The sequence below is a fragment of the Lissotriton vulgaris genome, chromosome 11 (assembly GCF_964263255.1).
Source record: "Lissotriton vulgaris chromosome 11, aLisVul1.2, whole genome shotgun sequence".
NCBI classification, from domain to species: Eukaryota; Metazoa; Chordata; class Amphibia; order Caudata; family Salamandridae; genus Lissotriton; species Lissotriton vulgaris.
The window spans coordinates 757315573-757339991 of record NC_141699.1 but is presented as its reverse complement, the minus strand read 5'-3'; the positions used below and the strand labels follow the sequence as shown (position 1 = coordinate 757339991).

The 24419-nt window shown below is 38.2% G+C and overlaps 1 protein-coding gene across 1 annotated transcript; it reads left to right on the top strand.

Moving 5' to 3' along the window:
* The first annotated feature begins 511 nt into the window (after positions 1–511).
* LOC147683466 (uncharacterized) lies at positions 512–16368 on the top strand. The gene is made up of 3 exons (XM_086942533.1): positions 512–616; positions 3663–9305; positions 16285–16368. Exons 2-3 carry the CDS (start codon positions 3702–3704, stop codon positions 16366–16368), a joined length of 5688 nt encoding a protein of 1895 aa, XP_086798659.1. The 5' UTR covers positions 512–616; positions 3663–3701.
* The last annotated feature ends 8051 nt before the right edge of the window (positions 16369–24419 follow it).

The following is a 24419-nucleotide window of genomic DNA, read 5'->3' as shown; positions in this document are numbered from 1 at the left end:
TCTGCTAGCTGCATACCTTTGAGCCCAGTGGATGTAGCTATGTCCAATAACCCAGACAGAGTACATGATGTGAGAAGGTTCTGGTCCAGTCAGATGAAGTGTGGGAATGAAATGGCAGTTGGAACAGTAGGAGTTCACAAAAAAATAATTGTGGAGTTTCTGTGCTCTTGAATCACTAGCAATGATTGGTGGATTCAGATAGTTGAAAACTGAAAGTTAGGGTGTATGGTTATGTTGTGTGAAAGAAGCAATTTGAATGGTTTAAAAAAAGTCACCAAAAGCAAAAATACCCTGTATAGGCTGCTGTATTGACAGGTCAAACATCCTTGCTGAGTTAATTTGCAACATTGTAAGATAAACTTTTGAACCTTACAGTTCAGTTAGGAGGGAGTTGCTATGGTAACAGATAGAAAGGTTTGAGAGGGGGATGGGTGTTGGTTTGAAAATAGTGAGGGAAGAGTTTTCATTGGTTGAATTAAGGCATATGTGTACAAAGATAGAGATTTTCTATGCCAGTCTTGGTTTCAGTGTATTGAGAGCACACCTTCTCCTCTGCTAAAGAAAAATTGGTGTGTGTGTCTGACACTGTTTTCAATCTCCAAAAGCATTTCTAAAGGTAAGTAATGATTCATTTAATTTAGATAGAGATTTATTTTCTCTATGGAGAATATTTGGAAGCAGATAGTTATGTTTTAGAAGTGAAATTGTATGTTAGTATATAAGTCCTGCGCAGTGTTTTTTACATGTTATTTAAAAATCGATTTTGGGTGCAAATGAATGGTATTTTTATTTGGCCTTTTTTATGATTGCCATGTGCAGTTGATGCATGACTTTAAACATGGGTAATAAGTGATGCACTGGTGGCGCCAGGCTTTTATAAATGAGGCCCTGACTTTGTTTGATGATATTGAGTGGTTGTAGTTAGGTTCTGTGCAGTGTTTCTTACATGTTATTGAAAAATCGATTTTTGGGTGCAATTGATTGGTATATGTATTTGGCCCTTATTTATGAATGCCATGTGCAGCTGATGCATGACTTTAAACATGGGTAATAAGTGACGCACTGGTGGCGCAAGGCTTTCATAAATAAGGCCCTGACTTTGTTTGATGATATTGAGTGGTTGTACTTAGGTTCTGTGCAGTGTTCCTTACATGTTATTCAAAAATCGATTTTTGGGTGCAATTGATTGGTATATGTATTTGGCCCTTATTTATGAATGCCATGTGCAGCTGATGCATGACTTTAAACATGGGTAATAAGTGACGCACTGGTGGCGCAAGGCTTTCATAAATAAGGCCCTGACTTTGTTTGATGATATTGATTGGTTGTACTTAGGTTCTGCGCCGTGTTTCTTACATGTTATTGAAAAATCGATTTTTGGGTGCAATTGATTAGTATATGTATTTTGCCCTAATTTATGATTGCCATGTGCAACTGATGCATGACTTTAAACATGGGTAATAAGTGACGCACTGGTGGCGCAAGGCTTTCATAAATAAGGCCTGACTTTGTTTGATGATATTGAGTGGTTGTACTTAGGTTCTGTGCAGTGTTCCTTACATGTTATTCAAAAATCGATTTTTGGGTGCAATTGATTGGTATATGTATTTGGCCCTTATTTATGATTGCCATGTGCAGCTGATGCATGACTTTAAACATGGGTAATAAGTGACGCACTGGTGGCGCAAGGCTTTCATAAATAAGGCTCTGACTTTGTTTGATGATATTGATTGGTTGTACATAGGTTCTGTGCAGTGTTCCTTACATGTTATTCAAAAATCGATTTTTGGGTGCAATTGATTGGTATATGTATTTGGCCCTTATTTATGATTGCCATGTGCAACTGATGCATGACTTTAAACATGGGTAATAAGTGACGCACTGGTGGCGCAAGGCTTTCATAAATAAGGCCTGACTTTGTTTGATGATATTGAGTGGTTGTACTTAGGTTCTGTGCAGTGTTCCTTACATGTTATTCAAAAATCGATTTTTGGGTGCAATTGATTGGTATATGTATTTGGCCCTTATTTATGATTGCCATGTGAAACTGATGCATGATTTTAAACATGGGTAATAAGTGACGCACTGGTGGCGCAAGGCTTTCATAAATAAGGCCCTGACTTTGTTTGATGATATTGAGTGGTTGTACTTAGGTTTTGCGCAGTGTTTCTTACATGTTATTCAAAAATCGATTTTTGGGTGCAATTGATTGGTATATGTATTTGGCCCTTATTTATGATTGCCATGTGCAACTGATGCATGACTTTAAACATGGGTAATAAGTGACGCACTGGTGGCGCAAGGCTTTCATAAATAAGGCCTGACTTTGTTTGATGATATTGAGTGGTTGTACTTAGGTTCTGTGCAGTGTTCCTTACATGTTATTCAAAAATCGATTTTTGGGTGCAATTGATTGGTATATGTATTTTGCCCTAATTTATGATTGCCATGTGCAGCTGATGCATGACTTTAAACATGGGTAATACGTGACGCACTGGTGGCGCAAGGCTTTCATAAATAAGGCCTGACTTTGTTTGATGATATTGAGTGGTTGTACTTAGGTTCTGTGCAGTGTTCCTTACATGTTATTCAAAAATCGATTTTTGGGTGCAATTGATTGGTATATGTATTTGGCCCTTATTTATGATTGCCATGTGCAACTGATGCATGACTTTAAACATGGGTAATAAGTGACGCACTGGTGGCGCAAGGCTTTCATAAATAAGGCCTGACTTTGTTTGATGATATTGAGTGGTTGTACATAGGTTCTGCGCCGTGTTTCTTGCATGTTATTGAAAAATCGATTTTTGGGTGCAATTGATTGGTATATGTATTTGGCCCTTATTTATGATTGCCATGTGCAGCTGATGCATGACTTTAAACATGGGTAATAAGTGACGCACTGGTGGCGCAAGGCTTTCATAAATAAGGCCCTGACTTTGTTTGATGATATTGATTGGTTGTACATAGGTTCTGCGCCGTGTTTCTTACATGTTATTGAAAAATCGATTTTTGGGTGCAATTGATTGGTATATGTATTTGGCCCTTATTTATGATTGCCATGTGCAACTGATGCATGACTTTAAACATGGGTAATAAGTGACACACTGGTGGCGCAAGGCTTTCATAAATAAGGCCCTGACTTTGTTTGATGATATTGATTGGTTGTACATAGGTTCTGCACAGTGTTTCTTACATGTTATTCAAAAATCGATTTTTGGGTGCAATTGATTGGTATATGTATTTGGCCCTTATTTATGATTGCCATGTGCAGCCGATGCAAAACTTTAAACATGGGTAATAAGTGACGCACTGGTGGCGCAAGGCCTTTATAAATCAGACCCTGACTTTGTTTGATGATATTGAGTGGTTGTACTTAGGTTTTGCGCAGTGTTTCTTACATGTTATTGAAAAATCGATTTTTGGGTGCAATTGATTGGTATTTGCATTTGGCCCTTATTTATGAATGCCATGTGCAGCTGATGCTTGACTTTAAACATGGGTAATAAGTGACGCACTGGTGGCGCAAGGCCTTTAAAAATAAAGCCATGAGTTGCTATTGTATAAACTTAAATATGTTGCAATTTATTGTTTATATTGTTTGCTTTTTAACATTACTTTGTTGTTTGCTAATAGTGGTCTTTCATGTGTTTTTTTAACAGAACAACAGATTCAAATCAACTTCTGAAAAGGAAGCAAAAATGCCTTCAAGGCAAAGAAATATCAAAAATACCATACGGAAAAGGAGAACATCAACAACAGAGTTTATGGAATCCTCTTCAACAACTACTTCAAAAAACACCAGAAAAGCTTCTGGTAAGCCAATTAAGTCTTTTCTTCGCAACATATGTCGTAGGAAAAAAAATGAAATTGCTAATGTGAATATACAGAAAAAGTCAACAAATCTAAAAAGGAAAGAGAAGCCCACAAAAAATGTTTCCATTGGACCAGGAGAGAAGAGAATGGTTAGCAATAGAAGGGTAAATGTTTTTAGGGACATTCGTAGGCGAATGTTTCGCAATAGGGTAGTTTTAAATTTGCTAAAAAATGAAAAGAAAAGTAAACTAAAAGCTGCTTTTTACAAGAAAAAGAAAAGTGTAGAAAAGATTGTTGATCAGGCTTTTGAAGTTAAGAAAAAATTATTTATTTTAATAATCAATAGAATTAGGATACTTAATAAGGCAATGGATGTTTTCAAATCGAACAGTAGATGGAAAAGAATTATTAATCGGAGTAATTTTTGTGAAGTATTTTCTGGTGAATGGATGCATAGTTCAAGTTCTGAGCCTTTTTTTAATGAGGAGAGTTACTTTCAGGAAAATGATTTGGTGCATGCAGTTGACACCAGTGGTCGTGCATATGAGGTGAAAGATAGTTGTGTGATGGAAAAAGAGAAACTTGTATCTAGAGATGCAGAAGAGGTCTTAGCTGATGAAGTTTTAGGGAGACGTACTAAGGGTCCAGTGTACACATGGAAATGCAGTAGTATTTGTAGTGTGCGACAGGAATCAATTGATTTGCTTCGAAATTTCTTACGTACATATAGTAAAAAAAGTCTCAAACAAAAAATGAAGATCCTGCAAGAGTTAGATCCTTGCAGAGTGAGAGAAAGCACAGGTTTGCAAGGGCATTCACTAGCATGTCTTTCTAGAAAAGTTTGTCGGAGTGTTTTTCATCATTTTAGGATGTTAGCAGTGCATCATAATAACGTAAGGAAATTAGTGAGGAAGTTGTATTATGCAAAAAGTCCTGCACTTAAGCTTAAACAGTTAAATAGTGCTCTTTTGCATGGATCTGAAGTGGATGTGAAGACTATTTGTGAAGAAATTGAGTTTTGTTATTTTGGGAACAAAGAGGACAGTGTAGAAATAGATATAGTAATGGATGGTAATGCAGAAGATAATGGACAAATTTCAAGTATTGAAAAGTTTGATGAGGAAATTATCAAGTTTAAGGTGAAATCAAGTGAGAGGCCTAATGTAACTTGTGTGTGTTGTCGACGGACTCATTATAAAATTCAGACTAGGTTAGTTGATTTATATGCAAAAAGTGAATTGGAAAATAATAGTGAATGGGAGGATTTTGTAAGTTATTTGTTGGTGGAGAATTCTTTTGATTTGAGTTTGGATCAGCGTATTTGCACTTATTGTTTGAAAAAATTAAATGAAAATAGAATGCCTGCAAGAGCAGTTTATAATAATCTTCAGTTGATAGATATTCCTTCTGAATTGATGGATCTAAATACTTATGAATCTATTTTGATTCAATGTGTCCATCCTTTTCAGGCTATTGTTCGCATGGAGCCTAAGACAGGGAAATTGCCTCCATCAGATTTACTGAGAGGATTAAAGGGAAGAGTTGTTTATTTGCCTCTAGATGTAAAGAAAAATATTAATACAATTGGTGTAGAAAGAGTAGAAGAAGATCCTTTAGTTATTCTAGTTAATGGGGTTCCAACAAAGAGTAAGAAAATTTGGCAAGATTTAGTGGATGTTAAAAAAGTCAAGAAGGCAACGTTGTATTTAGTTAAAAACAATGAGTACTACAAACATGTAAGTGTTGGAGTAGAGGAAACAGCTACAGAAGAAGATAGTGATTCTTCAGTTGGTCAAATTGAAAAAGTTGATGTGTCTAGAACTGAAGAAATATATGAACATTATACTGTTCATCCTTTGCATTCCAAAGAAGTAATGGGAAATGCAATTGACTTGTTTCAAATGAAGGCAGCAAAAGGAAGTCCCATTAGTGTATGGGAAGAAAGTTTGGAAGCTCGTTGTTTTCCACAATTATTTCCAACAGGTTGTGGTGGACGATATGATGATCGACCAGTTCAAATTCCTGCAGCTGAATACCGGACTCTAAGATTATATGCAGAAGATCCAAGGTTTCGTCAATGCATTCCATATTTATTTCATCTACTGTTTGAAAGTGATTTGTCTGGGCTTTCTTATGCAGTTAATCATATATTAAAAAGTGGACCTCATTTGCAAAATGTATGTGCAAGGGACTTTATGGAGAAAGTTAATCTGCAAGACAGTATTTTGGAATCTCAGCTAATCAATCTCATGGCATGTCAACGTGGAACCAACGAGTATTGGTTTCGTCGTCATGGAGAATTGAAATGTATGCTAAGAAACTTAGGAACTCCTACATGGTTCCTCACTCTTAGCTGTGCTGAGTATGCCTGGGACGATTTACTTCAATTTCTACGAGAGGCAAATGAAAACATACCAAATATAGAATTGAAAACACCAGGAGAACTGTGTTCTTTAGATCCAGTGAATGTTTGCAGATATTTTAATCATAGATTTGAAGCTATGATGTCTTTTATTACCAACAAAAAAAATCCTCCCCTTGGAGAGGTTTTGGATTTCTTTTGGAGGAAGGAATATCAAGCGAGAGGTGCTCCTCATATACATATGTTGTTGTGGATTAAAGATGCACCCAAATTTGGATCAGATTCAGATGAAACAGTGATGAGTTTCATTGAAGAGTATTCAACATGTGCTGTTCCAAAATCTACTGAAGAAAACAATTTAAGGCAACAAGTTTTACGTTTTCAATCTCATCGTTGTGGAAAGTACTGTCGTCGAAAATTTAAAAACAAGGAAAAGTACTACACGAAATGTCGTTTTGCATTTCCTCGACCAGTGATTTCTAAAGGAAGAGTAAATAATTTGATGTCATCTCTACGACATACTGTGACGAGAAAATCTCCCAAAAACACATATAATTTGAAAAGAAATGAAGAATCTAAGTACATCAACGATTACAACCCAGTGATTTTGTCCATGTGGAATGCTAACATGGATATTCAGTTCGTTGCTGACAACTCTATTGCTGTGGCTCGATATGTGACATCTTACATCACCAAAAAAGAAAAGACAGAACTGAAGGAAATGTGGGAGGACATTTCACATGAAAAGAGTCTAAGCAAGAAATTATACAGTTTCAGTCTGAAGATGTTGTCGCATCGAGAAATTGGAGCATATGAATGTTCTGATCGGTTATCATCAGCAAGTCTCTATGCCAAATCAAGAACAATCATTTGGGTGAGTCTTGGTCTTGCTGCAACACGAAACCGAGTTTTGAAATCTGTACAAGAAATTGAATATTTGGCGGAAAAAGAACCAAACAGTACAGATATTTTGAAGACAAATATGTTGGATACATACTATCCAAATAGAAGTACTCACCTTGAGAACACATGTTTGTATGAAGTTCTTCAAAACTACAGTTATAAGAGGAACATCACAGAAGATATCAATAATGGAAAATATGCACTCATTGGCTATGAAGGATGTCTAGTGAAGCAGAAAAAAGGCCATTTGATTAATCATCGAAAATTGAGTTGTGAAGTTCCAGACAAAAGAGAATTTTACTATTTAGCTCTTTTGCAACTCTTTAAGCCATGGCGTACAGAAGAGGAACTACTTGGAGATTTTCTCTGTTATGAAGACTCTTTTAATGCAACTAAGGATACCATAGAATGTCCTATTTTTCTAAATTATCTGCAAATGTTGAATGAAGAAATGGAGCAAGAAACCACAATTGCTGAAGAGATAGCTAGAAACAGTTCTCAAGATAGTCAGAGTTCTACTTCATTGAGCCAGGATCCACTAGGAGGACCAATTATCCAAAATGAAGCTGCCACTGCCATGGATGAGGTGGAAAGAGCTATGGAACAAGCTCAAGAGGATGGAGTTAACTTAGAAGATTTGGTAACGCAACTAAACATTGAGCAGAAAAAGATATATGATGAAGTCACAGAGCAGATTGAACATGGATTCAGACATGAGAAAAAAGAGTGCTCATGTATATTATTTGACCCTGTCCGACTGTATGTAAGTGGAGAAGCGGGGACAGGAAAAAGTTTTCTAATTAAAGCCGTTGCAAGTTATCTGCAGAAAAGGACTGATTCACCACTGTCTTGTGTTGTAACTGCTCCAACTGGTCTGGCAGCACATAACATTAAAGGGATTACTCTACATCGTTTATTGATGCTGCCAGTTGAACATGATAATAAATTGCATTACAACAAGCTATCTGGAGATGCGTGTTCTGAAGTTTCAAGAGTCTTGAAGAAAATGAAACTTCTTATCATAGATGAAGTAAGCATGGTCTCAAATCTAATGCTTGCTTTTGTGCATTTGAGAATGCAAGAAATTCTTAAAACAGACTATGATGTGTTATTTGGAGGAAAACACATTATTGTTTTTGGAGATCTATTGCAGTTGACTCCAGTAAAAGGACAACCAGTGTTTAAAATGCTCACGCATGAAGATACCAGGAAGTCCCTTGGAAGCATTGGAAATGTTAATATATGGCTAAATTTTAAATATGCTGAACTGCTTCAAAATATGCGACAGGCCAAGGATGAAGATTATAAAAATATTCTACAAGATGTAAGAATTGGAAAAATGACTGAGAAAGGGAAAAAAGCTTTGCATAGTCGATTAATTTCAAATTTGTATGCAAATGAAAACATTCTTCCAGAGAATATTTTTAAAAAAATGACTGAGAAGAAATCTGGGATATGTTTGATGCCAACTCTGCAAGAATGTTCCATCTTCAATCAAAAAATGTTAGACTTAGAAAATGAAGAGATTGTGAAACTGGAAGCAATAGATAAAATAGAGCATATGGGTGCAACAATTGTTTTGTCAGAAAATTTGAAAACTAAATTGCATTCATTGGAGAAAAGTATTTCAAAAACAGCTGGTTTTGAAAAGACTCTGAATGTGTGTTTAAATTGTCGTATCATTTTGAGAAGGAATTTAAATGTTGAAAGCGGTCTGGTAAATGGAGCAATGGGTTATGTTGTTGATTTTGTGAATTACAGAAATAGAGATGGAATTGAATTTTTAAAAATAAAATTTGATGGCATTGAACAAGTACAACAAATAAGTCGTTGTTCTGCTAGATTTTTACTTGTAAAAGACTTATATGTTCGCCGAAAACAGTTTCCTGTTTGTTTGGCGTATGCAGTGACAATTCATAAATCTCAAGGTTTAAGTGTAGATAGTGCATTGGTGAACATTGGAAGATCTGTGTTTAAAGAGGGTATGGCATATGTGGCATTATCTCGAGTCAGAACTTTATCAGGATTGTACTTGATTGCGTGTGATGAGACAAAGATTTCTGCCGATCTAGATTGTGTTAAAGAATACAATAGGTTAAGAAGAGAGTATGCTCCACATTTGCCTCAATATCCTCTGTTTGAAAAACGTGTGGTAGGCCGAAAAAGAAGAAATGAGGATAATTGTAGTGAGGTAGTTGCAAAAAGACAAAAAGTAGAGAAAACTGTAATTGAAAACAGGAAGAAAAAGAATTGTGGAGAAAATGTTGTTGGATTTCAGTTTGAAAACAGTTCTGGTGTCAACTGCTATGCTAATGTAGTGGTTAATGTTGTTTTTTTTCTTAAAAGTTTACAAGAACAGATTGTTGAAAATCGGGATCAAAGATTGTGTGGTTTATTGAATTCTGTGTTTCAGAAATGTAGCAGTGTTACAGCACAAATAGAAAGTGTAACAGAAATTCGAAATATTTTAGATTTGTGTTCTGGTCAAGATAAATTTTCACAGAACATTCAGCAGGATTGTCAGGAATTTTTAATGTATATGTTTGGTGTTTTGGAAGATGAAGGTGTAGATGTAGATAATCTTTTCAGTCTTTCTTATCAATGGCAGCATGACTGCCACAATTGTAGTTTATCAAGTACTACTACAATAGACACTGAAAGATTTATATATTTGACTTTACCAGACTGTAAATCAGTGTCTTTTAAAAATCTAGTTAAAGCAGCAGATCATAATATGGTGTGTACCCAATGTAACTGTACAATGCTGTCCACATTATTTATACAAAGGTATGGGCAGTATATTATTTTAGTTTTCCAACGATGTAGACCTGATGGAACTAAATTGACAACTTCTATCAAAAATTTTGTGGCTTCTCAGTTATCAATTTCTGGAAGGACCTTTACAACTGAAGCTATTATTTATCATGATGGATCTTCGACCACCTCAGGACATTATACATGCTACTTAAAATCTGAAAATGGATGGAGTTACTGCAATGATTCTCATTTAACTTATAAACAACGTTTGCCTTATGACTCTACAAATTCTTATCTAGTGTTTTTAAAACCAAAGTTTTAGTAAAGGGAATTGGCCTTTGAAGACGGGAATAGTTAATAAAAGTTAGTTAGTTAGTTAGTTAATCTAATATTTGAAATTATTTATCTCATGTAGATACTTTAAGTGGATCTCAAAGTAAAAAATACTGATATATCTGACACAAATTGGCCGTGAGGAAAATGTAAGATATGATGTTGTTAGAAGTTGATGAAATCGAAGTTATAGAGCACAGCAGACTTTTTTTCACCAAAAGGACCTTCACTATCTGCAATCTCATGTAGATACTTTAAGTGGATCTCAAAGTAAAAAATACTGATATATCTGACACAAATTGGCCGTGAGGAAAGTGTAACATATGATGTTGTTAGATCTTTTTTCATAGGAAGTCGATGAAATGGAAGTTATAGAGCACAGCAGACTTTTTTCCACCAAAAGGACCTTCACTATCTGCAATTTGGTCTCACGGAAAAGTAAGTGAATCAAAGATTAGTGTACTTATATGAGATGTATGTTTGAATGGGTTTTTTTAAACACAATCTTTTAGATTGTGTTTTTTTTTTCCCGCTGTTATATGATGAAGACTTTGATCTCACTAATTTAAGTGAAATTCAATATATTCTGAGAACAGCAAAAATAAATAATGTAACATATTGTAGAAGTTATTGTGTAGTTTGCATTGTGTAATTTATATTGTGTTCACATTGTCTTATACTCATTTTCTTTTTCACCCTTATTTACCTCTCTTTACTAATTTACACTCTTTTTTCATCGCTGTTTCTTTAGTGCACTTCATTCACAACTTCTTAATCTAATAGGAACTGTCTGCATTTCCTCTGTTCCTTCCACCACTTTTTATCTTTTTCATATTCTCACAGTACCACTGCTTTAGTTTCCTAACCCTCTCTTTCTTTTTCTCCTTTTTTTTTCTTTCGCATCCATTGTACTGTAGTTCACTTAGTTCTTCCTTTTGTCTTTCTGTGTACTTACTCTCTCACTCCTGTTTTATCCATCGTTCTATACTAACTTCATTCCTTTCATCCCTTCACTCTGTTACTTTACTTCACTCACTCTCAATCATCTTCTATTCCTCTTTTTTATTTATAGTTTCTCAATCAGACTTCTCTCCTTTTCACTCATTTTTCTTTTATTTTCTTATCTTTACTGATTTTGATTTGATATCTTACATTCTTTTAGTATCTTATTTACCTTTAGGAATTTGTTCTCTTTCTATTTCTTTTTCCTTTTTTTTTCTCTTTCTACATTACTTTCTTTCTGTTTTTGTATCCTTCACTATTGCATCATTTCTTAGTAAACTTTTGTAGATTTTTAAACCTCATGAACTGTTGTTTCTATTTTATTATATATTTTTAAGAAATTATAACGTGTTTTTTCTTTTATCTTTCATAGATACAAGTTTGCATTGATTATATGGTAAGTGTGTTTACAAAATCTTTTTTGTTATCACCTTTTGTTTTATTTTCACTATTTTTCTGTCACCCTACCGCACCCCTATTTCCTTACTTTGCTTCCCTCACTTATTCTTTTGTTCCATGTTTACTTCCGACCACATTCAATTTCTTTCAGTACTTCTGCCTATGCACACTCCTTCACTTACCTTTTTTACTGGTTCACTTAGTCCCTTTGTGACAGTCCTTCTTTTACTCTCTCTCTTGTTTGTCTCTATTACTCCCCATGTGTTACCCTTATTCACTTACATGTACCCTCTTTCACCCCTTTTTACTTATATTCACTGATATTTACTTTCCCTCAATCACTGCTATTCTTTTCCTCTGATTCCGTCACTACCTGACATTCCCATACTTAACTGTCCTTCTTTTTACTTTCAACATCCATTTACAATCTCCCTTAACCTCTGCTTTAGTCTTCTTCCTATTTCTTCTTTCTTTTGCTCCCTTATTCATTTTTCTTTTCTCAGTTACTTCCTTTTACACTTTTTATCTGTCTTACTATCTATTACACAGTCCCTCCTTCATTTTTTTTTCTTTTTTTTTGTTAGTGCGCTGACGGTACGCGCACCGGTGCGCGCACCGAAAGCGAAATATAAAAAAAAATATTTTAAATTAAAAATATTATCTCAATATACATTATAGTGTTCATTTTTACAAAAACATACTTTAGCAATTCACTAAAAAACACATAGGTATGAGTCTGTATAAAAAGTTAGGAATTAGCATTAAAAAAACCTATGAAATTCACTGAAAAAACCATAGGTTTCACACCAGTTATAGTTAGGAATTAGCATTTAAAAAACCTATGAAATTCACTGAAAAAACCATAGGTTTCACACCAGTTATAGTTAGGAATTAGCATTTAAAAAACCTATTAAATTCACTGAAAAAACCATAGGTTTCACACCAGTTATAGTTAGCTGGAAATTTTACTGATATAAAACCATTGAAATTCCCACGTTATAGTTAGTCGGACTCACTATAACTTGCGCGTGCAATGCACTGCTGATGACATCACATATTACATCACTCATGACATGGTCAGTGACATCACTCATGACATCACTGATGACACCATCCTTGTGACACAGTGACAGACCTCCTTTCAGTGTAATGTAACCCATGAAACACATATTCAAAAATAGAAACTAATATTTTCAAAAAAGTGGATATACCCATACCAGTTACAACAACCAATTCAGTAATACCACCATCTAATACACATCCACTCATGTGTATGTATATGGGTTATTAGATATTTTTATTAGTATCAGTATGAGTGTCTATATGGTTTGGTGGGGGTATTACTTAGCACATAGATGCATGAGTGACTGACTCTTTGTTTGTATGTGTTTTGAAGACAACATATGTACAGGACTGTATGGGTGGATGAGTGTCTATATGTGTTTGTTAGTGAGTGAATGACTGTCTCACTAGTGTCTTTATCAGTAACTACATATGTTTTAATCTAGTATATATGAATATTGATGTATATAAGTGAGTATATGTGAGAGTAAGAGATTGTAAGAGTTCCTGTTTAAATAAGTATGTGTTTCTATAAGTGATTGTTTAAGAGAATAAATATGTGTAATTTTAAATAGAAGTAAGGTGGAAGTGTGTGTATAACTCTATATTCAAATAAATGGATGTCCAATAGTTTATTTGCACGTGTGAATATGTGTGTGAGTAACTTTTGGATGAATGTCGGTGTGTAACAGGATGTATAGGTGTATCACTTCATATGATGAGTGAGTATATGTATGAGTGACTATATAGAACTGTTGGTGAATGAGTGGATGTGTATATAGATAGTGGAATTACTGAATTGCTTGTTGTAACTGATATAGGTATCTCCATTTTTTAAAAAATTTCAGTTTCTATTTTTGAATATGTGTCTCAAGGGTTACATTATAGTGAAAGGAGGTCTGTCACTATGTCACAAGGATGGTGTCATGAGTGATGTCACTGACCATGTCATGAGTGATGTAATATGTGATGTCATCAGCAGTGCATTGCACGCGCAAGTTATAGTGAGTCCGACTAACTATAACGTGGGAATTTCAATGGTTTTATATCAGTAAAATTTCCAGCTAACTATAACTGGTGTGAAACCTATGGTTTTTTCAGTGAATATATATATATATATATATATATATATATATATATATTAACATAATATTAATAAAAAATGCACAATAATATTACCGTAGGATAGCGGGAGTGTAAAAATTACTATTCCCACTCCTGGAAGTGCAATAGTAGGGAAAGCGTTGGATAGCGTAGGGGTAAAAATCACTATTCCCACTCTAAGGAGTGCAACAGTAGGGAAAGCGTTGGATAGCGTAGAGTAAAAATTACTATTCCCACTCCAGAGAGTGCAACAGTAGGGAAAGTGTAGGATTGCGTAGGGCGAAAAATTACTATTCCCACTCCAGAGAGTGCAACAGTAGGGAAAGCTTTGGCTAGCGTAGGGGTAAAAATTACTATTCCCACTCTATGAGAGTGCAATAGTAGGGAAAGCGTTGGATAGCGTAGGCGTAAAATTACTATTCCCACTCCAGAGAGGGCAACAGTAGGGAAAGCGTAGGATAGCGTAGGGGTAAAAATTACTATTCCCACTCCAGTGAGTGCAACAGTAAGGAAAGCGTTGGATAGCTTAGGGGTAAAAGTTACTATTCCCACTCTAGAGAGTGCAACAGTATAGAAAGCGTTGGATAGCGAAGGGGTAAAAATTACTATTCCCACTCCAGAGAGTGCAACCGTAGGGAAAGCGTTGGATAGGGTAGGGGTAAAAATTACTATTCCCACTCCAGAGAGTGCAACAGTATGGAAAACAATGGATAGCGTAGGGATAAAAATTACTATTCCCACTCCAGAGAGTGCAACAGTAGGGAAAGCGTTGGATAGCGTAGGGATAAAAATTACTTTTCCCACTCCAGTGAGTGCAACAGTAGGGAAAGCGTTGGATAGCATAGGGGTAAATGTTACTATTCCCACTCTACTGAAAATAAATTAATATAATTCACATAATTATCAATTAATCAATTAATAAAAATGAATTACCAATTAAGAATTAATTATTACCAATTAAAAATTAATTAACAATTTATTCAAAATAAATAACAATAAATAAATTAACATATTTAATTAATTATAATTAAATTACTTCCCACCCTATTCCCGTATGAACCCACAACCCGCTACAGAAAATAAATTAATATTATTCACAAAATCATCAATTAATAATAAGTAATTATCAAATAAGAATTAATTAATTAGCAATTAAAAATTAATTAACAATTTATTCAAAATAAATACCAATAAATAAATTTACATATTTAATTAATGATAATTAAATTACTTCCCACCCTATTCCCCTATAAACCCACAACCCGCTACAGAATTAAATTACGCAAAAATTAAATAACATAAAATTAATTACTTCAAATTAAATAAAAACAAATATACACTTTTCACACATATACTAACATACAAAACACTTAAAAAAATCGATATTATAAAAAATTCGATATTTTTAATAACCTATATTATGTACTTCGATATTTTGACTTTCTATATTTTTAAAATCAATATTACATTACTTACCTTCAAAACAATATTTTTGATGTCTATATTCTGTCCATTCAATATTTTGTCCATTCTATATTTTGAAATCGATATTTGTGTTAGTCTATATTTTTGAATATATATTTTGACCATATACCAAATAGATGAGGTGATAACTTTCTTATTTCTGCATTAATTTAACAGAAAAATGTGGACTCATACTTAAATGCCTGTCAGGTTTTAGCACATTACACAGTAAAAAATATAAACATAATAAACCCACATTAAAGAAATAGTGTAATAACACATATACATGTTGAGATATGCAGTAATTTAAGGACATATCATTGAGTTTTGTAGCTCCCCTTGCTGTCATTATGTAAAGCTACTGGCCTGAAAGTGATTAATCTCAGTATGATGAATCACTCAAAAGAAGCTAAATTATCTGTATTTTTCCACTTTCAAAAATAAATACAGACAGGGGAGACAGTGTTTTCTGTCTGTTTTTATCTGTAAAAATCAGACAAAGCGGAAATCAGGGAACCCTAATCATAATATGGACGGTATAAAAATGCGTCCATATAGATTACGGGCCAGACTCCGACTGGCCGACTGGCTCCTTGAGCCTGTTGGAAGCCAGCTGGAATGACTGGCCAGTTTCATTTCTGACAACCAAAATTGTAGTTAGGCGGTCAATAGTGAAACCAACCATCTCGGTCGGAAAGCTTCAGTTTCGACCGAGATCGTAATCGACCCCTAGGACTGACATTTATCAGGCCTGTTTCACATTGTTAAAAATATTCTGCATGATTCCAAAATACCAGGGTGTGACACTGGAGAAGACAAGAGGCACCTACTGGAGTACAATATTGTATGGAAGCACATTTTTATAAACTGCCTTACCTCTTGTCGTGTTTGAAGAGTCACAATCTCTTCAGTGCTGTCTCCCCCGTCACCTTGGCTAACGTTATTCAAATTCTTTGCAAGCCAAAGTTGGACACAGAGCAAAATATATTTTATGAGCTCCTGGTGCCTCCATTGCTTGCTGGACTGTGAGGATGGGCAATTGCCTACTTGACCTATCTGACCTTGTACTTTTCAACTTTCAGGTTTCAGCCTACTTACCATTTCTTTGGCCTTTGATTCGACTACTGCGACAGAAACCACTGACAAAACGTATTGAGGATCCCTAACCATCTCCCTTTCTCATAAACATTCATTGCTGAAACACAATATCCCACCAGAGGACATCCAGAGAACCATTAGAAATCGTTGAACAGTAAAGCTACACCAGCCATAGAGAAGCATGAAGATTTGACTTTTGTGATTTGGCGAAGAACAATTTAATTTAATTTAAGGGCGCTTGGCAGTAAATAAAAAATTTTAATTAAATGTTTTAATTAAATCACTCTTGTCTTTAATGATGACTCTCATATATTCTTGGCTACATGACTGGCATAATCCTTCGAAACAGAGTTTCAAAACTAAGTAGGTGTGGGGCATGTTGCATCACAATGCGTCACTCTTGAAAAATCACTCTCAGCAATGTTTTTCTATGCAGAATTTAGGATTTGGATGGAACATGCTTCTTCAATCAAAATCTAAAGCGTTTGAAACGCAGAGACCCACTGGTCTTTGTCTATTAGTTCGCTTGGCTCAGATCGGTGCAAGGGAAGCACTATGAAAAAATACAATTCTGTTAATTTGACTAATTTGTAGGCCTGGACGGTAAACTCTCCTACCCTTGAGGAGTTTGTGGACTTTTTATAACTCTGCACTCCGCATGGACCGCAGAGCTTCTAAAAACTCAGCATATTGGTGTGCAGCAGACTCTTTCCTCTCTCGCGGCTCGCCAATATTGAGTTAGCAAGAGCTAGCTAGGAAAATCCAATGCTAGACTATCTCCTGGCGAAATTTCTCATTGCGAGGGGTCGCAGTAGGTCATTACTGCTCATGTTGAGAAACCTGCCACTTGCATTGAGGAAGCTGCCACTCGAGTAGAACATCTCAAGTGGCAGAAGGAAGCTGCACCCCTTTGAGCGAAAAATCAGCAGTGCAACTTAACTCACTCCATCGCTTGCGGAACTCCGTGGAGAGTTTTTTGGTCCCTCCGCAAACTCTGGCCAGGCCTACTACTTTGTCCCTTGTTTACAAAAATGCTTATGCCAGCCATTAAGAATCTAGAAAAACGCATTTACACAAACCACTATAAAAATAAATTCCATGTTGATCACATTTAGGAATCTTCTTTGGCTATTCTCAACGATCATAGTAATTTGGGGTGTTCAACGGACAAAAAGAATCTTACTGTTTAAACATACATCTTTCTTAAAGAAATAAATAAAGGACAAAACAAAAAAAAGTGAATCTGTGCACAAGCCCCTAACTTGCATGAGAACTTTACCCCAAATTATTTTTTCTACTCCTGACTCATTCTAAGATGGAAGATATATACCTCAGGGTCACATGACTTCTCTGTCACAGGTCAGAGACGAGATAATTAAAAAACAAGCCCCTGCCACTGTGTGTCTCAAAATGTCCCTTCTGATAGAGAATTTGCTTGCTTGTTGTTTAGCAAAAGTGGGATGGGATCAGATAAGCAGAATGAGGGTTTGGTGCTTTTTATCCAATATTATGGGTGTCTTTCATAGATTCACATGCCTGAATCATTCCCCGTCGTCGAGACGGGAGTCTCTGGTACAAAGAAAAGTAATGTCCTATAGACATACATAGAGAATAGTAGGCCTAAAGGCCTCACCTTAGTAACATATCCATGTCCTTTTGTAAAAAGGACCAAACTCTAAAGAAGAGCCAATCAGCCATCACCTCCCTCTAGAACCTTCCTGGCAGGAGCCTCAGTCCCTCAGATTTTCTACCGCATGTTGTGCTAAGGGAGTCTCCTCTGAGCTCTGCTCAGATTCTGTGTTTTTTCACTTCATTAAATAACTTTGCTTTTCTACTATGGAGTATCTTCAAATACATTCTTAAAGAAGGTCTGGTAAGGAGAAGAAATAATTCTATTTTAGAGCCTGTGCTTCTTGTTCCAAGAGGTTGCTCTCCTCTGTTCCTCACACTGACCGCATTTACTGTCTATACCGCAGGCTAAAGACTGCAAGGTATTTCGCACTTTCTCAAGTAAGTTTTTGAGAGGTCGTGAAGGGCGTCTTTAAATATGGTTAAGACCAGAAAGGAGGTTTTTTATTTTCTCCAGTTACTGTGATGAGGCGTTGCCCTCAACGTCTAGGAGACCTCAAAAGAGAAGAGAATCTCCTCAGACTCATTCCTATGGGGAACGTCCTGAGAAGGCCCTCAAAAAGACCCCTCATGCGTCTTCTGGGCACAGTCCTTCAAAATCTCCTCACTCTGTGGAAAAGGAGAGTAAAGGACTTGCTTTTGGAGAAAAATCAATAGACGACTTCTGAGCCGTCAAAATCACTTCCTGTGGTCATGGGACCCTTCAGAAAGGTGTCTTCTATACCTCCTGAGGTAAAGACTAAGAAGCCAACATCGTCAACAGGATCGTCGATGAAAAAACCATCATCATTGCCTATTACAGCCTCTTCATCTACGATGGCCTCATCTACGATGGCTCATCTACGACGGCTCGTCTGCGACGGCTCGTCTACGGCGACGTTGTCGACGACGGCCTCATCTATGACTACTCGTCTACGGCGTCGACAATGGCCTCATCTACGATGGCCTCATCTACGATGGCCTTGTCTACGATGGACTCGTCTATGACGGCCTCATCTACGATGGCCTCATCTACAAAGGTTAGTCTACGACGGCGTCGGCGGCCATGTCTACGACGGATCTTCTATGGCGTCGTCTACGACGGCCTCATCTATGACTGCTCATCTACGATGGCACAGTCTATGATGGCAATCTCGTCGACGGGCTCGTTGACGAGGGAAAATCCGCCAATTCTGGAATCTCTTATAATGTGATAGAGAGGGCTGCTCAACGTTATAAGATCTCAATGACCTCTCAAGAACAGGTCTGCTTCTTGTATGACTTCAAAGAACCTCTCAAGAAGGTAGTAAGGTCAATACCGATTATCGATTACCTATAGTCAGAAGGGGTAAGGGTCATGTAGAACCCCTCTTCTGTATCACCAGTGATCCCTCAGTTGGATAAGAAGTATAGGGCGCCAGATACAACACTGGCGTGTTTAACAGGACATCCTAAGCCGGACTCCGTAGTGACACAGGCGGCCAAGAAGAACTCCAGGAATCCTTCGGACCCTTTGTCGCTTCCTCCTGATAAGGAGGGAAAAAGAGTGGACAACATTGGGAACAGGTTTTCCTCAATGTCGGCAATGACGGTAAAGGCCGGAACACTCTAGCGCTCTTGGGACGCTATCATGGACAATTGTGGGCACACATAGCCCCATACCTGTCGGAATTGCCAGATTCATCCAAAGAGGAAGTAAAGAGGATTCTGCTAGATGGTGAAGCATCGGCGTCAGAAACTATAGACTGCGCGATGGATATCGCTATGACAGGGTTCCGCCAGTTGCACCGGCGTAGCTAGGGGGGGGGCGAGGGGGGCGGCCCGCCCCAGGCGGCACTATTTTGAGGGCGGCTGCGGCCGCGCGGTACTGGCCCGTTGTGGCAGCCTTTATAATTTATTTGGGTACTCTGACTGATACTACTATCAGCCAGTGTACCCAAATAAATTATAAACGCTGCCTCAACGGGCCAGTACCCCGCGGCCGCCGTTTGAAGTGTAAACGCTGAGCAGCCAGTGGATTGGCATTCACGTGACATGGAGAGGTCACGTGAATGCACCTAACAGTGTATCCTTTTTCTGTCTCTGGGCGCGAAGGCAGGGCAAGCGGTAGTTACGTTTGATTACTTTGCTAATGCCCGCCTTTGGTGCCTCCCTCGATCATGCGTTCAAATCCCGGCTTTAACTGGAGGGGCCGCAGTGCACAGTCATTGCAGAGGCAGAGATGCATGCAGGGTCGGTCGGACGATTACTAATACAAAAGGTCCACAGTCCGGCTCAGCTGAGGTGAGTGAGAAGTCTGTTTCGGGCAATGATAACATAAATATGAGCTTTCTTAAAATAAATAGCATACTTGTAATTAATGGAAGACTTGAAAAGCCTGAAAAACGGAAAGCGACATGGTTTCATTAACAAAAATTAAATTCTGGACATCAGAGGCCCTTATGTATGTCTTCTGGAACTGCTGCACAGTGCACCCACTAACCTAAGAAATCATGCGGGCCCCACAAAGTACACATGATCACGCACAGCAAAGAGTCCAGTGATTAGTAAAGTCAGAGGCACGCTATACAACTACCCACGGGGAAGACATATTTCTAACAGATCTACGGGGACTTAAGCGGATATTTCTGTAACCTACAGAAGCATCAGAAAAGGCAAATAATTAGTCTTGCTATATGTGTAGAAGGTAAAACATTATTTACATGTACAGTATGCAGGATTTTGGCTATGCAAATGTCTGTGGGTTATTTAAAACTGCGAAAGTCCAATACCGTCAACTGGTCGTATTTCAAAGGGGCAATACCTAGAATATTAAGTCAGTGGACACAGAAGTCGTTGCCTCAAAGTTCATCACAGTTGCCGAATTCCATTCGGAATCTGAACTGTACGTATGTGCCCTAAACCTTTATCCCAACATGCGTACGCAAAATGAACATATAATCAAAAAGAGAGCGTGATACTGAATGTACACGCAATAAGATTACAAGTGTCAAAATATACATGGCACCAGTGCCCAAGCGCCATCCACATCTGGCCAACACTGCAATGTTGTGGTCACTCGTGCCAACCTGGAAAACGATTAATATGGTGGAGCCCACAGATAAGTGAGCAAAGTCCTGTTAGGCTATAACTGAATCTGAATGAGGAAGGATGGGTGAATTCAAAAGAGTGAATGAGTGAGGGAGTCTAAACAATGTAGAGGGAGAAGGGCACCGAGCAGCTGTTAGAAAGACCAGGACTGATGTAAAGTGTGCCCAAGCGAGGGTGTTTTGCTGATGTGGACAGTGAGTAAGGGTAAGCGATGAGAAGTGTGTTTGAGTGAGTAAGGGAGTGAATCTGAGAAAAAGGAATAGACTACGGTGTGGAGAGCGTGCCTGAATGAATGAGCCAGTGAAAAGGGGGAGGGAGATAGGGTTATGTTTCATCATTCGGGTCTGGTGTCTTAGTGAACTAATGCGTCCACTGTAGGGACCTATGTTCAACCTCATGATCACAGGGTACACAGGGTGAAATGAGTACTATTAAGTTTGGGTAAGAATAAACATCTGTTATTCAGCGCCAAGATACCCTTGGGAGAACGTCCGCTTTGCAAAGACACATGTTTATGTTGAGAATAAGAGATGGGGTGATGCTGAGAAAAGCTATTTAGAGGTGAGTGACACAAAATTCAAGGGTAGAGCATTAGTGTGTTTGAAATGGGGCTCATTTCCAACAACACGAGAAATGCCAAAAGATAGGTGCCAGAAGCCTCTATGATATGGTACTAAGATTGCATAGACAAGGTATTCTAGGCACACAGAAGCACCACTTTTCGAACTATTTGTCAACACCATGGGAACGGTGTCGGCGTGCCTTAACGTAGCAACAGCAAATGCACAACTACCTAGGATGTTAAAACATTAAAAGGAAGTTAAACAAATATTCACTTCGAAATAACGTAAACTAAACAGAATCACAAAAAAAAGCTATCTGGAGTCTACCTTTAATGTCCTGAATATCAAGGCCAAATGCAAATGCATCAAATCATTTCACGTGTGACTGTGACTGGCGTGAATACAAAAGAAGAAATGCGATTTCTTTTTAAGAACGTATCCCTCAATGACCTGGAACATGTTGGCCGGGGTTCACCTCCATAAGTTATTTTGGCAAATATCACGAAGGACGGATTTAGAAGAGTGGGGTCACTTCGATTGTTACAAGGTTACCAGGGTAAGATGAAGGGGAGGTTACTATTGTGAAAAGACGTCAGAACATTAAATAAATCACTAATGATTATGAAGTACATGAAAGGAAAGGTTACTGCCTAACGCAGCTTGGAAGAGGGAGATATAGGGTTAACAGAGGTGGTTACGAAAAGGAGGAGGGCGAACACAGAGCACAGGTGTTAAAAGCACAGGTTTAGGAAAGCATGCAGTACTTGGGGGCTTGTATTTCAATTGTGAGGTGTTTATGGAAGCTGATTTAGAATGTAAAGGTCCGGGGTGACTTACCTGTTGGGCAACAATTTGTTTATGAATGGGTGTCACGTAAATGTATTGGGATGCAAGGGTTTGAAATGTGGGAAGTGGAGAGGTGGTTTTGGGCATCAACTTAGGGGTAGCTCTAGGGTTACTTATAACAAGCTGTGATGTTATGAGTGAGATGTCACAAACAAGGTGGGTAGAACTGATGTGAGTTTAGATTTTTTTTCTGCTTCTCCTTCAGCGGTGTAGCTAGGTGGGTCCGCCCCAGGCGGTACTATTTTGGGGACGGGGGCTGTCTAGCCCTGGACCATTTCATGTATGTGCATGTAATTTGCATGATTGAGGTAACTATTAGCAGCGATACTACGTGTCTCTCAGACCTCTTTCAGGTGTTCGCCGCCCTTTTTCCCCAGCACCACCCCAGGGGGGCGGCCGCGGCAAGCTGAAGGATAGCCCCGGGCGCCAAAAGCTCTAGCTATGCCTCTGGCCAGTTGGCTGGAGCAGCAGTCTTGCGGATCCAAGGAGGGCTCTTTCCGTCCTGAGGTGCAAACAAAGTTTTTGGACATGCCATATGATAGCCAGTTACTATTTGGCACAAAAAATTAACAAAGCAGACACTGCGAGTGATTTGGGCACTCTTCAGTATAAGAACCAGTCCTTTAGTAGAAATGGAGGAAAAGGACGGTCTTCCTACAGAGGAAATTATCAATACAAGTCTTCCTGCTCTTCAGGCCAGAGTAGACCGCAATGCCAACAGCTCCAACAACAGCAAAACAAGCAATCCTCTTTTGGGAAGTTGTCCTTGCCAACAACAGCAAAACAAGCAATCCTCTTTTGGGAAGTTGTCCTTTCAAGGAAAGGACAGCGGAAATAACACAAATATACGGCTGCTTCTACGAGAGATCTTGATTATGCTGTAGAAAGGAGAAATAGAGAGAGTACCTCCACCTCAGGAGGGAAAAGGGTTTTATTCCCGCTTCTTTTTGATCCAGAAAAAAGATAAGAGGTGGAGACAAATCTTGGACTTCAGGGCCATAAACAAATTCATAAAGAAGCAGTTGTTTTGCATGGTAATCCAGGAGGTCTTGAAACTACTGGAAGAGCAGGATTTTTTTATGGCGTCCCTAGACCTACAGGACGCTTACTTCCTTATCCCAATTCATAGGAATCGCCAAAAGTTCTTACGAGTTGCAGTAGTGGGCAGACACTTGCAGTTTTGCGTTCTGCCTTTCGGGCTCAAGTCTGCACCGCGCATATTCACGAAATGTCGTTCCCCGGTGGCAGCATATCTCAGACACCAAGCCTTTCAGTATCTGAATGACTGGCTGGTCAAGGCTCCATCCTTAGAAGACTCGTCCAGGTCTTCCAACGCCTGTTTAAAGCTTTCGATTGCTTGGGTCTCACCCTCAATCGGGAAAAATCAGTCCTAAAACCTTTTCACTGCATCAGTTTCCTAGGTGCAACCCTGGACACGCGGTCTGCAAACGCTTTCCCATCCAGAGAAAGGATGAACAAGCTCCTTGCACTAGCTGCTATAGTAGCCTCGAAGAAAGTATTGACAGTCCGCCTCTTCAAATCCCTACTGGGGATGATGTCATCGTGTATCCTCCTGATTCCTCACTGTCGACTACGAATGAGACCTCTACAGGAGGTGCTCTCGAAGCAGTGGGTCCCATGCACAGGGTCATTCGACGACTGCATAAAAGTGAATCCTCACATGGTCGGAGCCCTGCAATGGGGGATGTCATCTCAAAACCTGTCTCAAGGCTTGTCATTCCTGCTTCCGGCTGCTCCTCATGTTGTCACAACAGGCGCCTCTTTGGAAGGCTGTGGGGCTTTTCTGCAAGAGCTACAAATAAGCGGAAAGTGGTCTCCTATGGAGAAGAAACTACATATCAATCTGCTTGAACTGCGGGCGGTCTTCCTGGCCCTTCAAGCTTTCCTGCCAAGAATAAAGCATTCCCTGGTGCTCATCTGGACAGACAACACCATGACTAAGCACTACCTCAACAAAGAGGGAGGGACGTGCTCGCTGACACACCCACGTG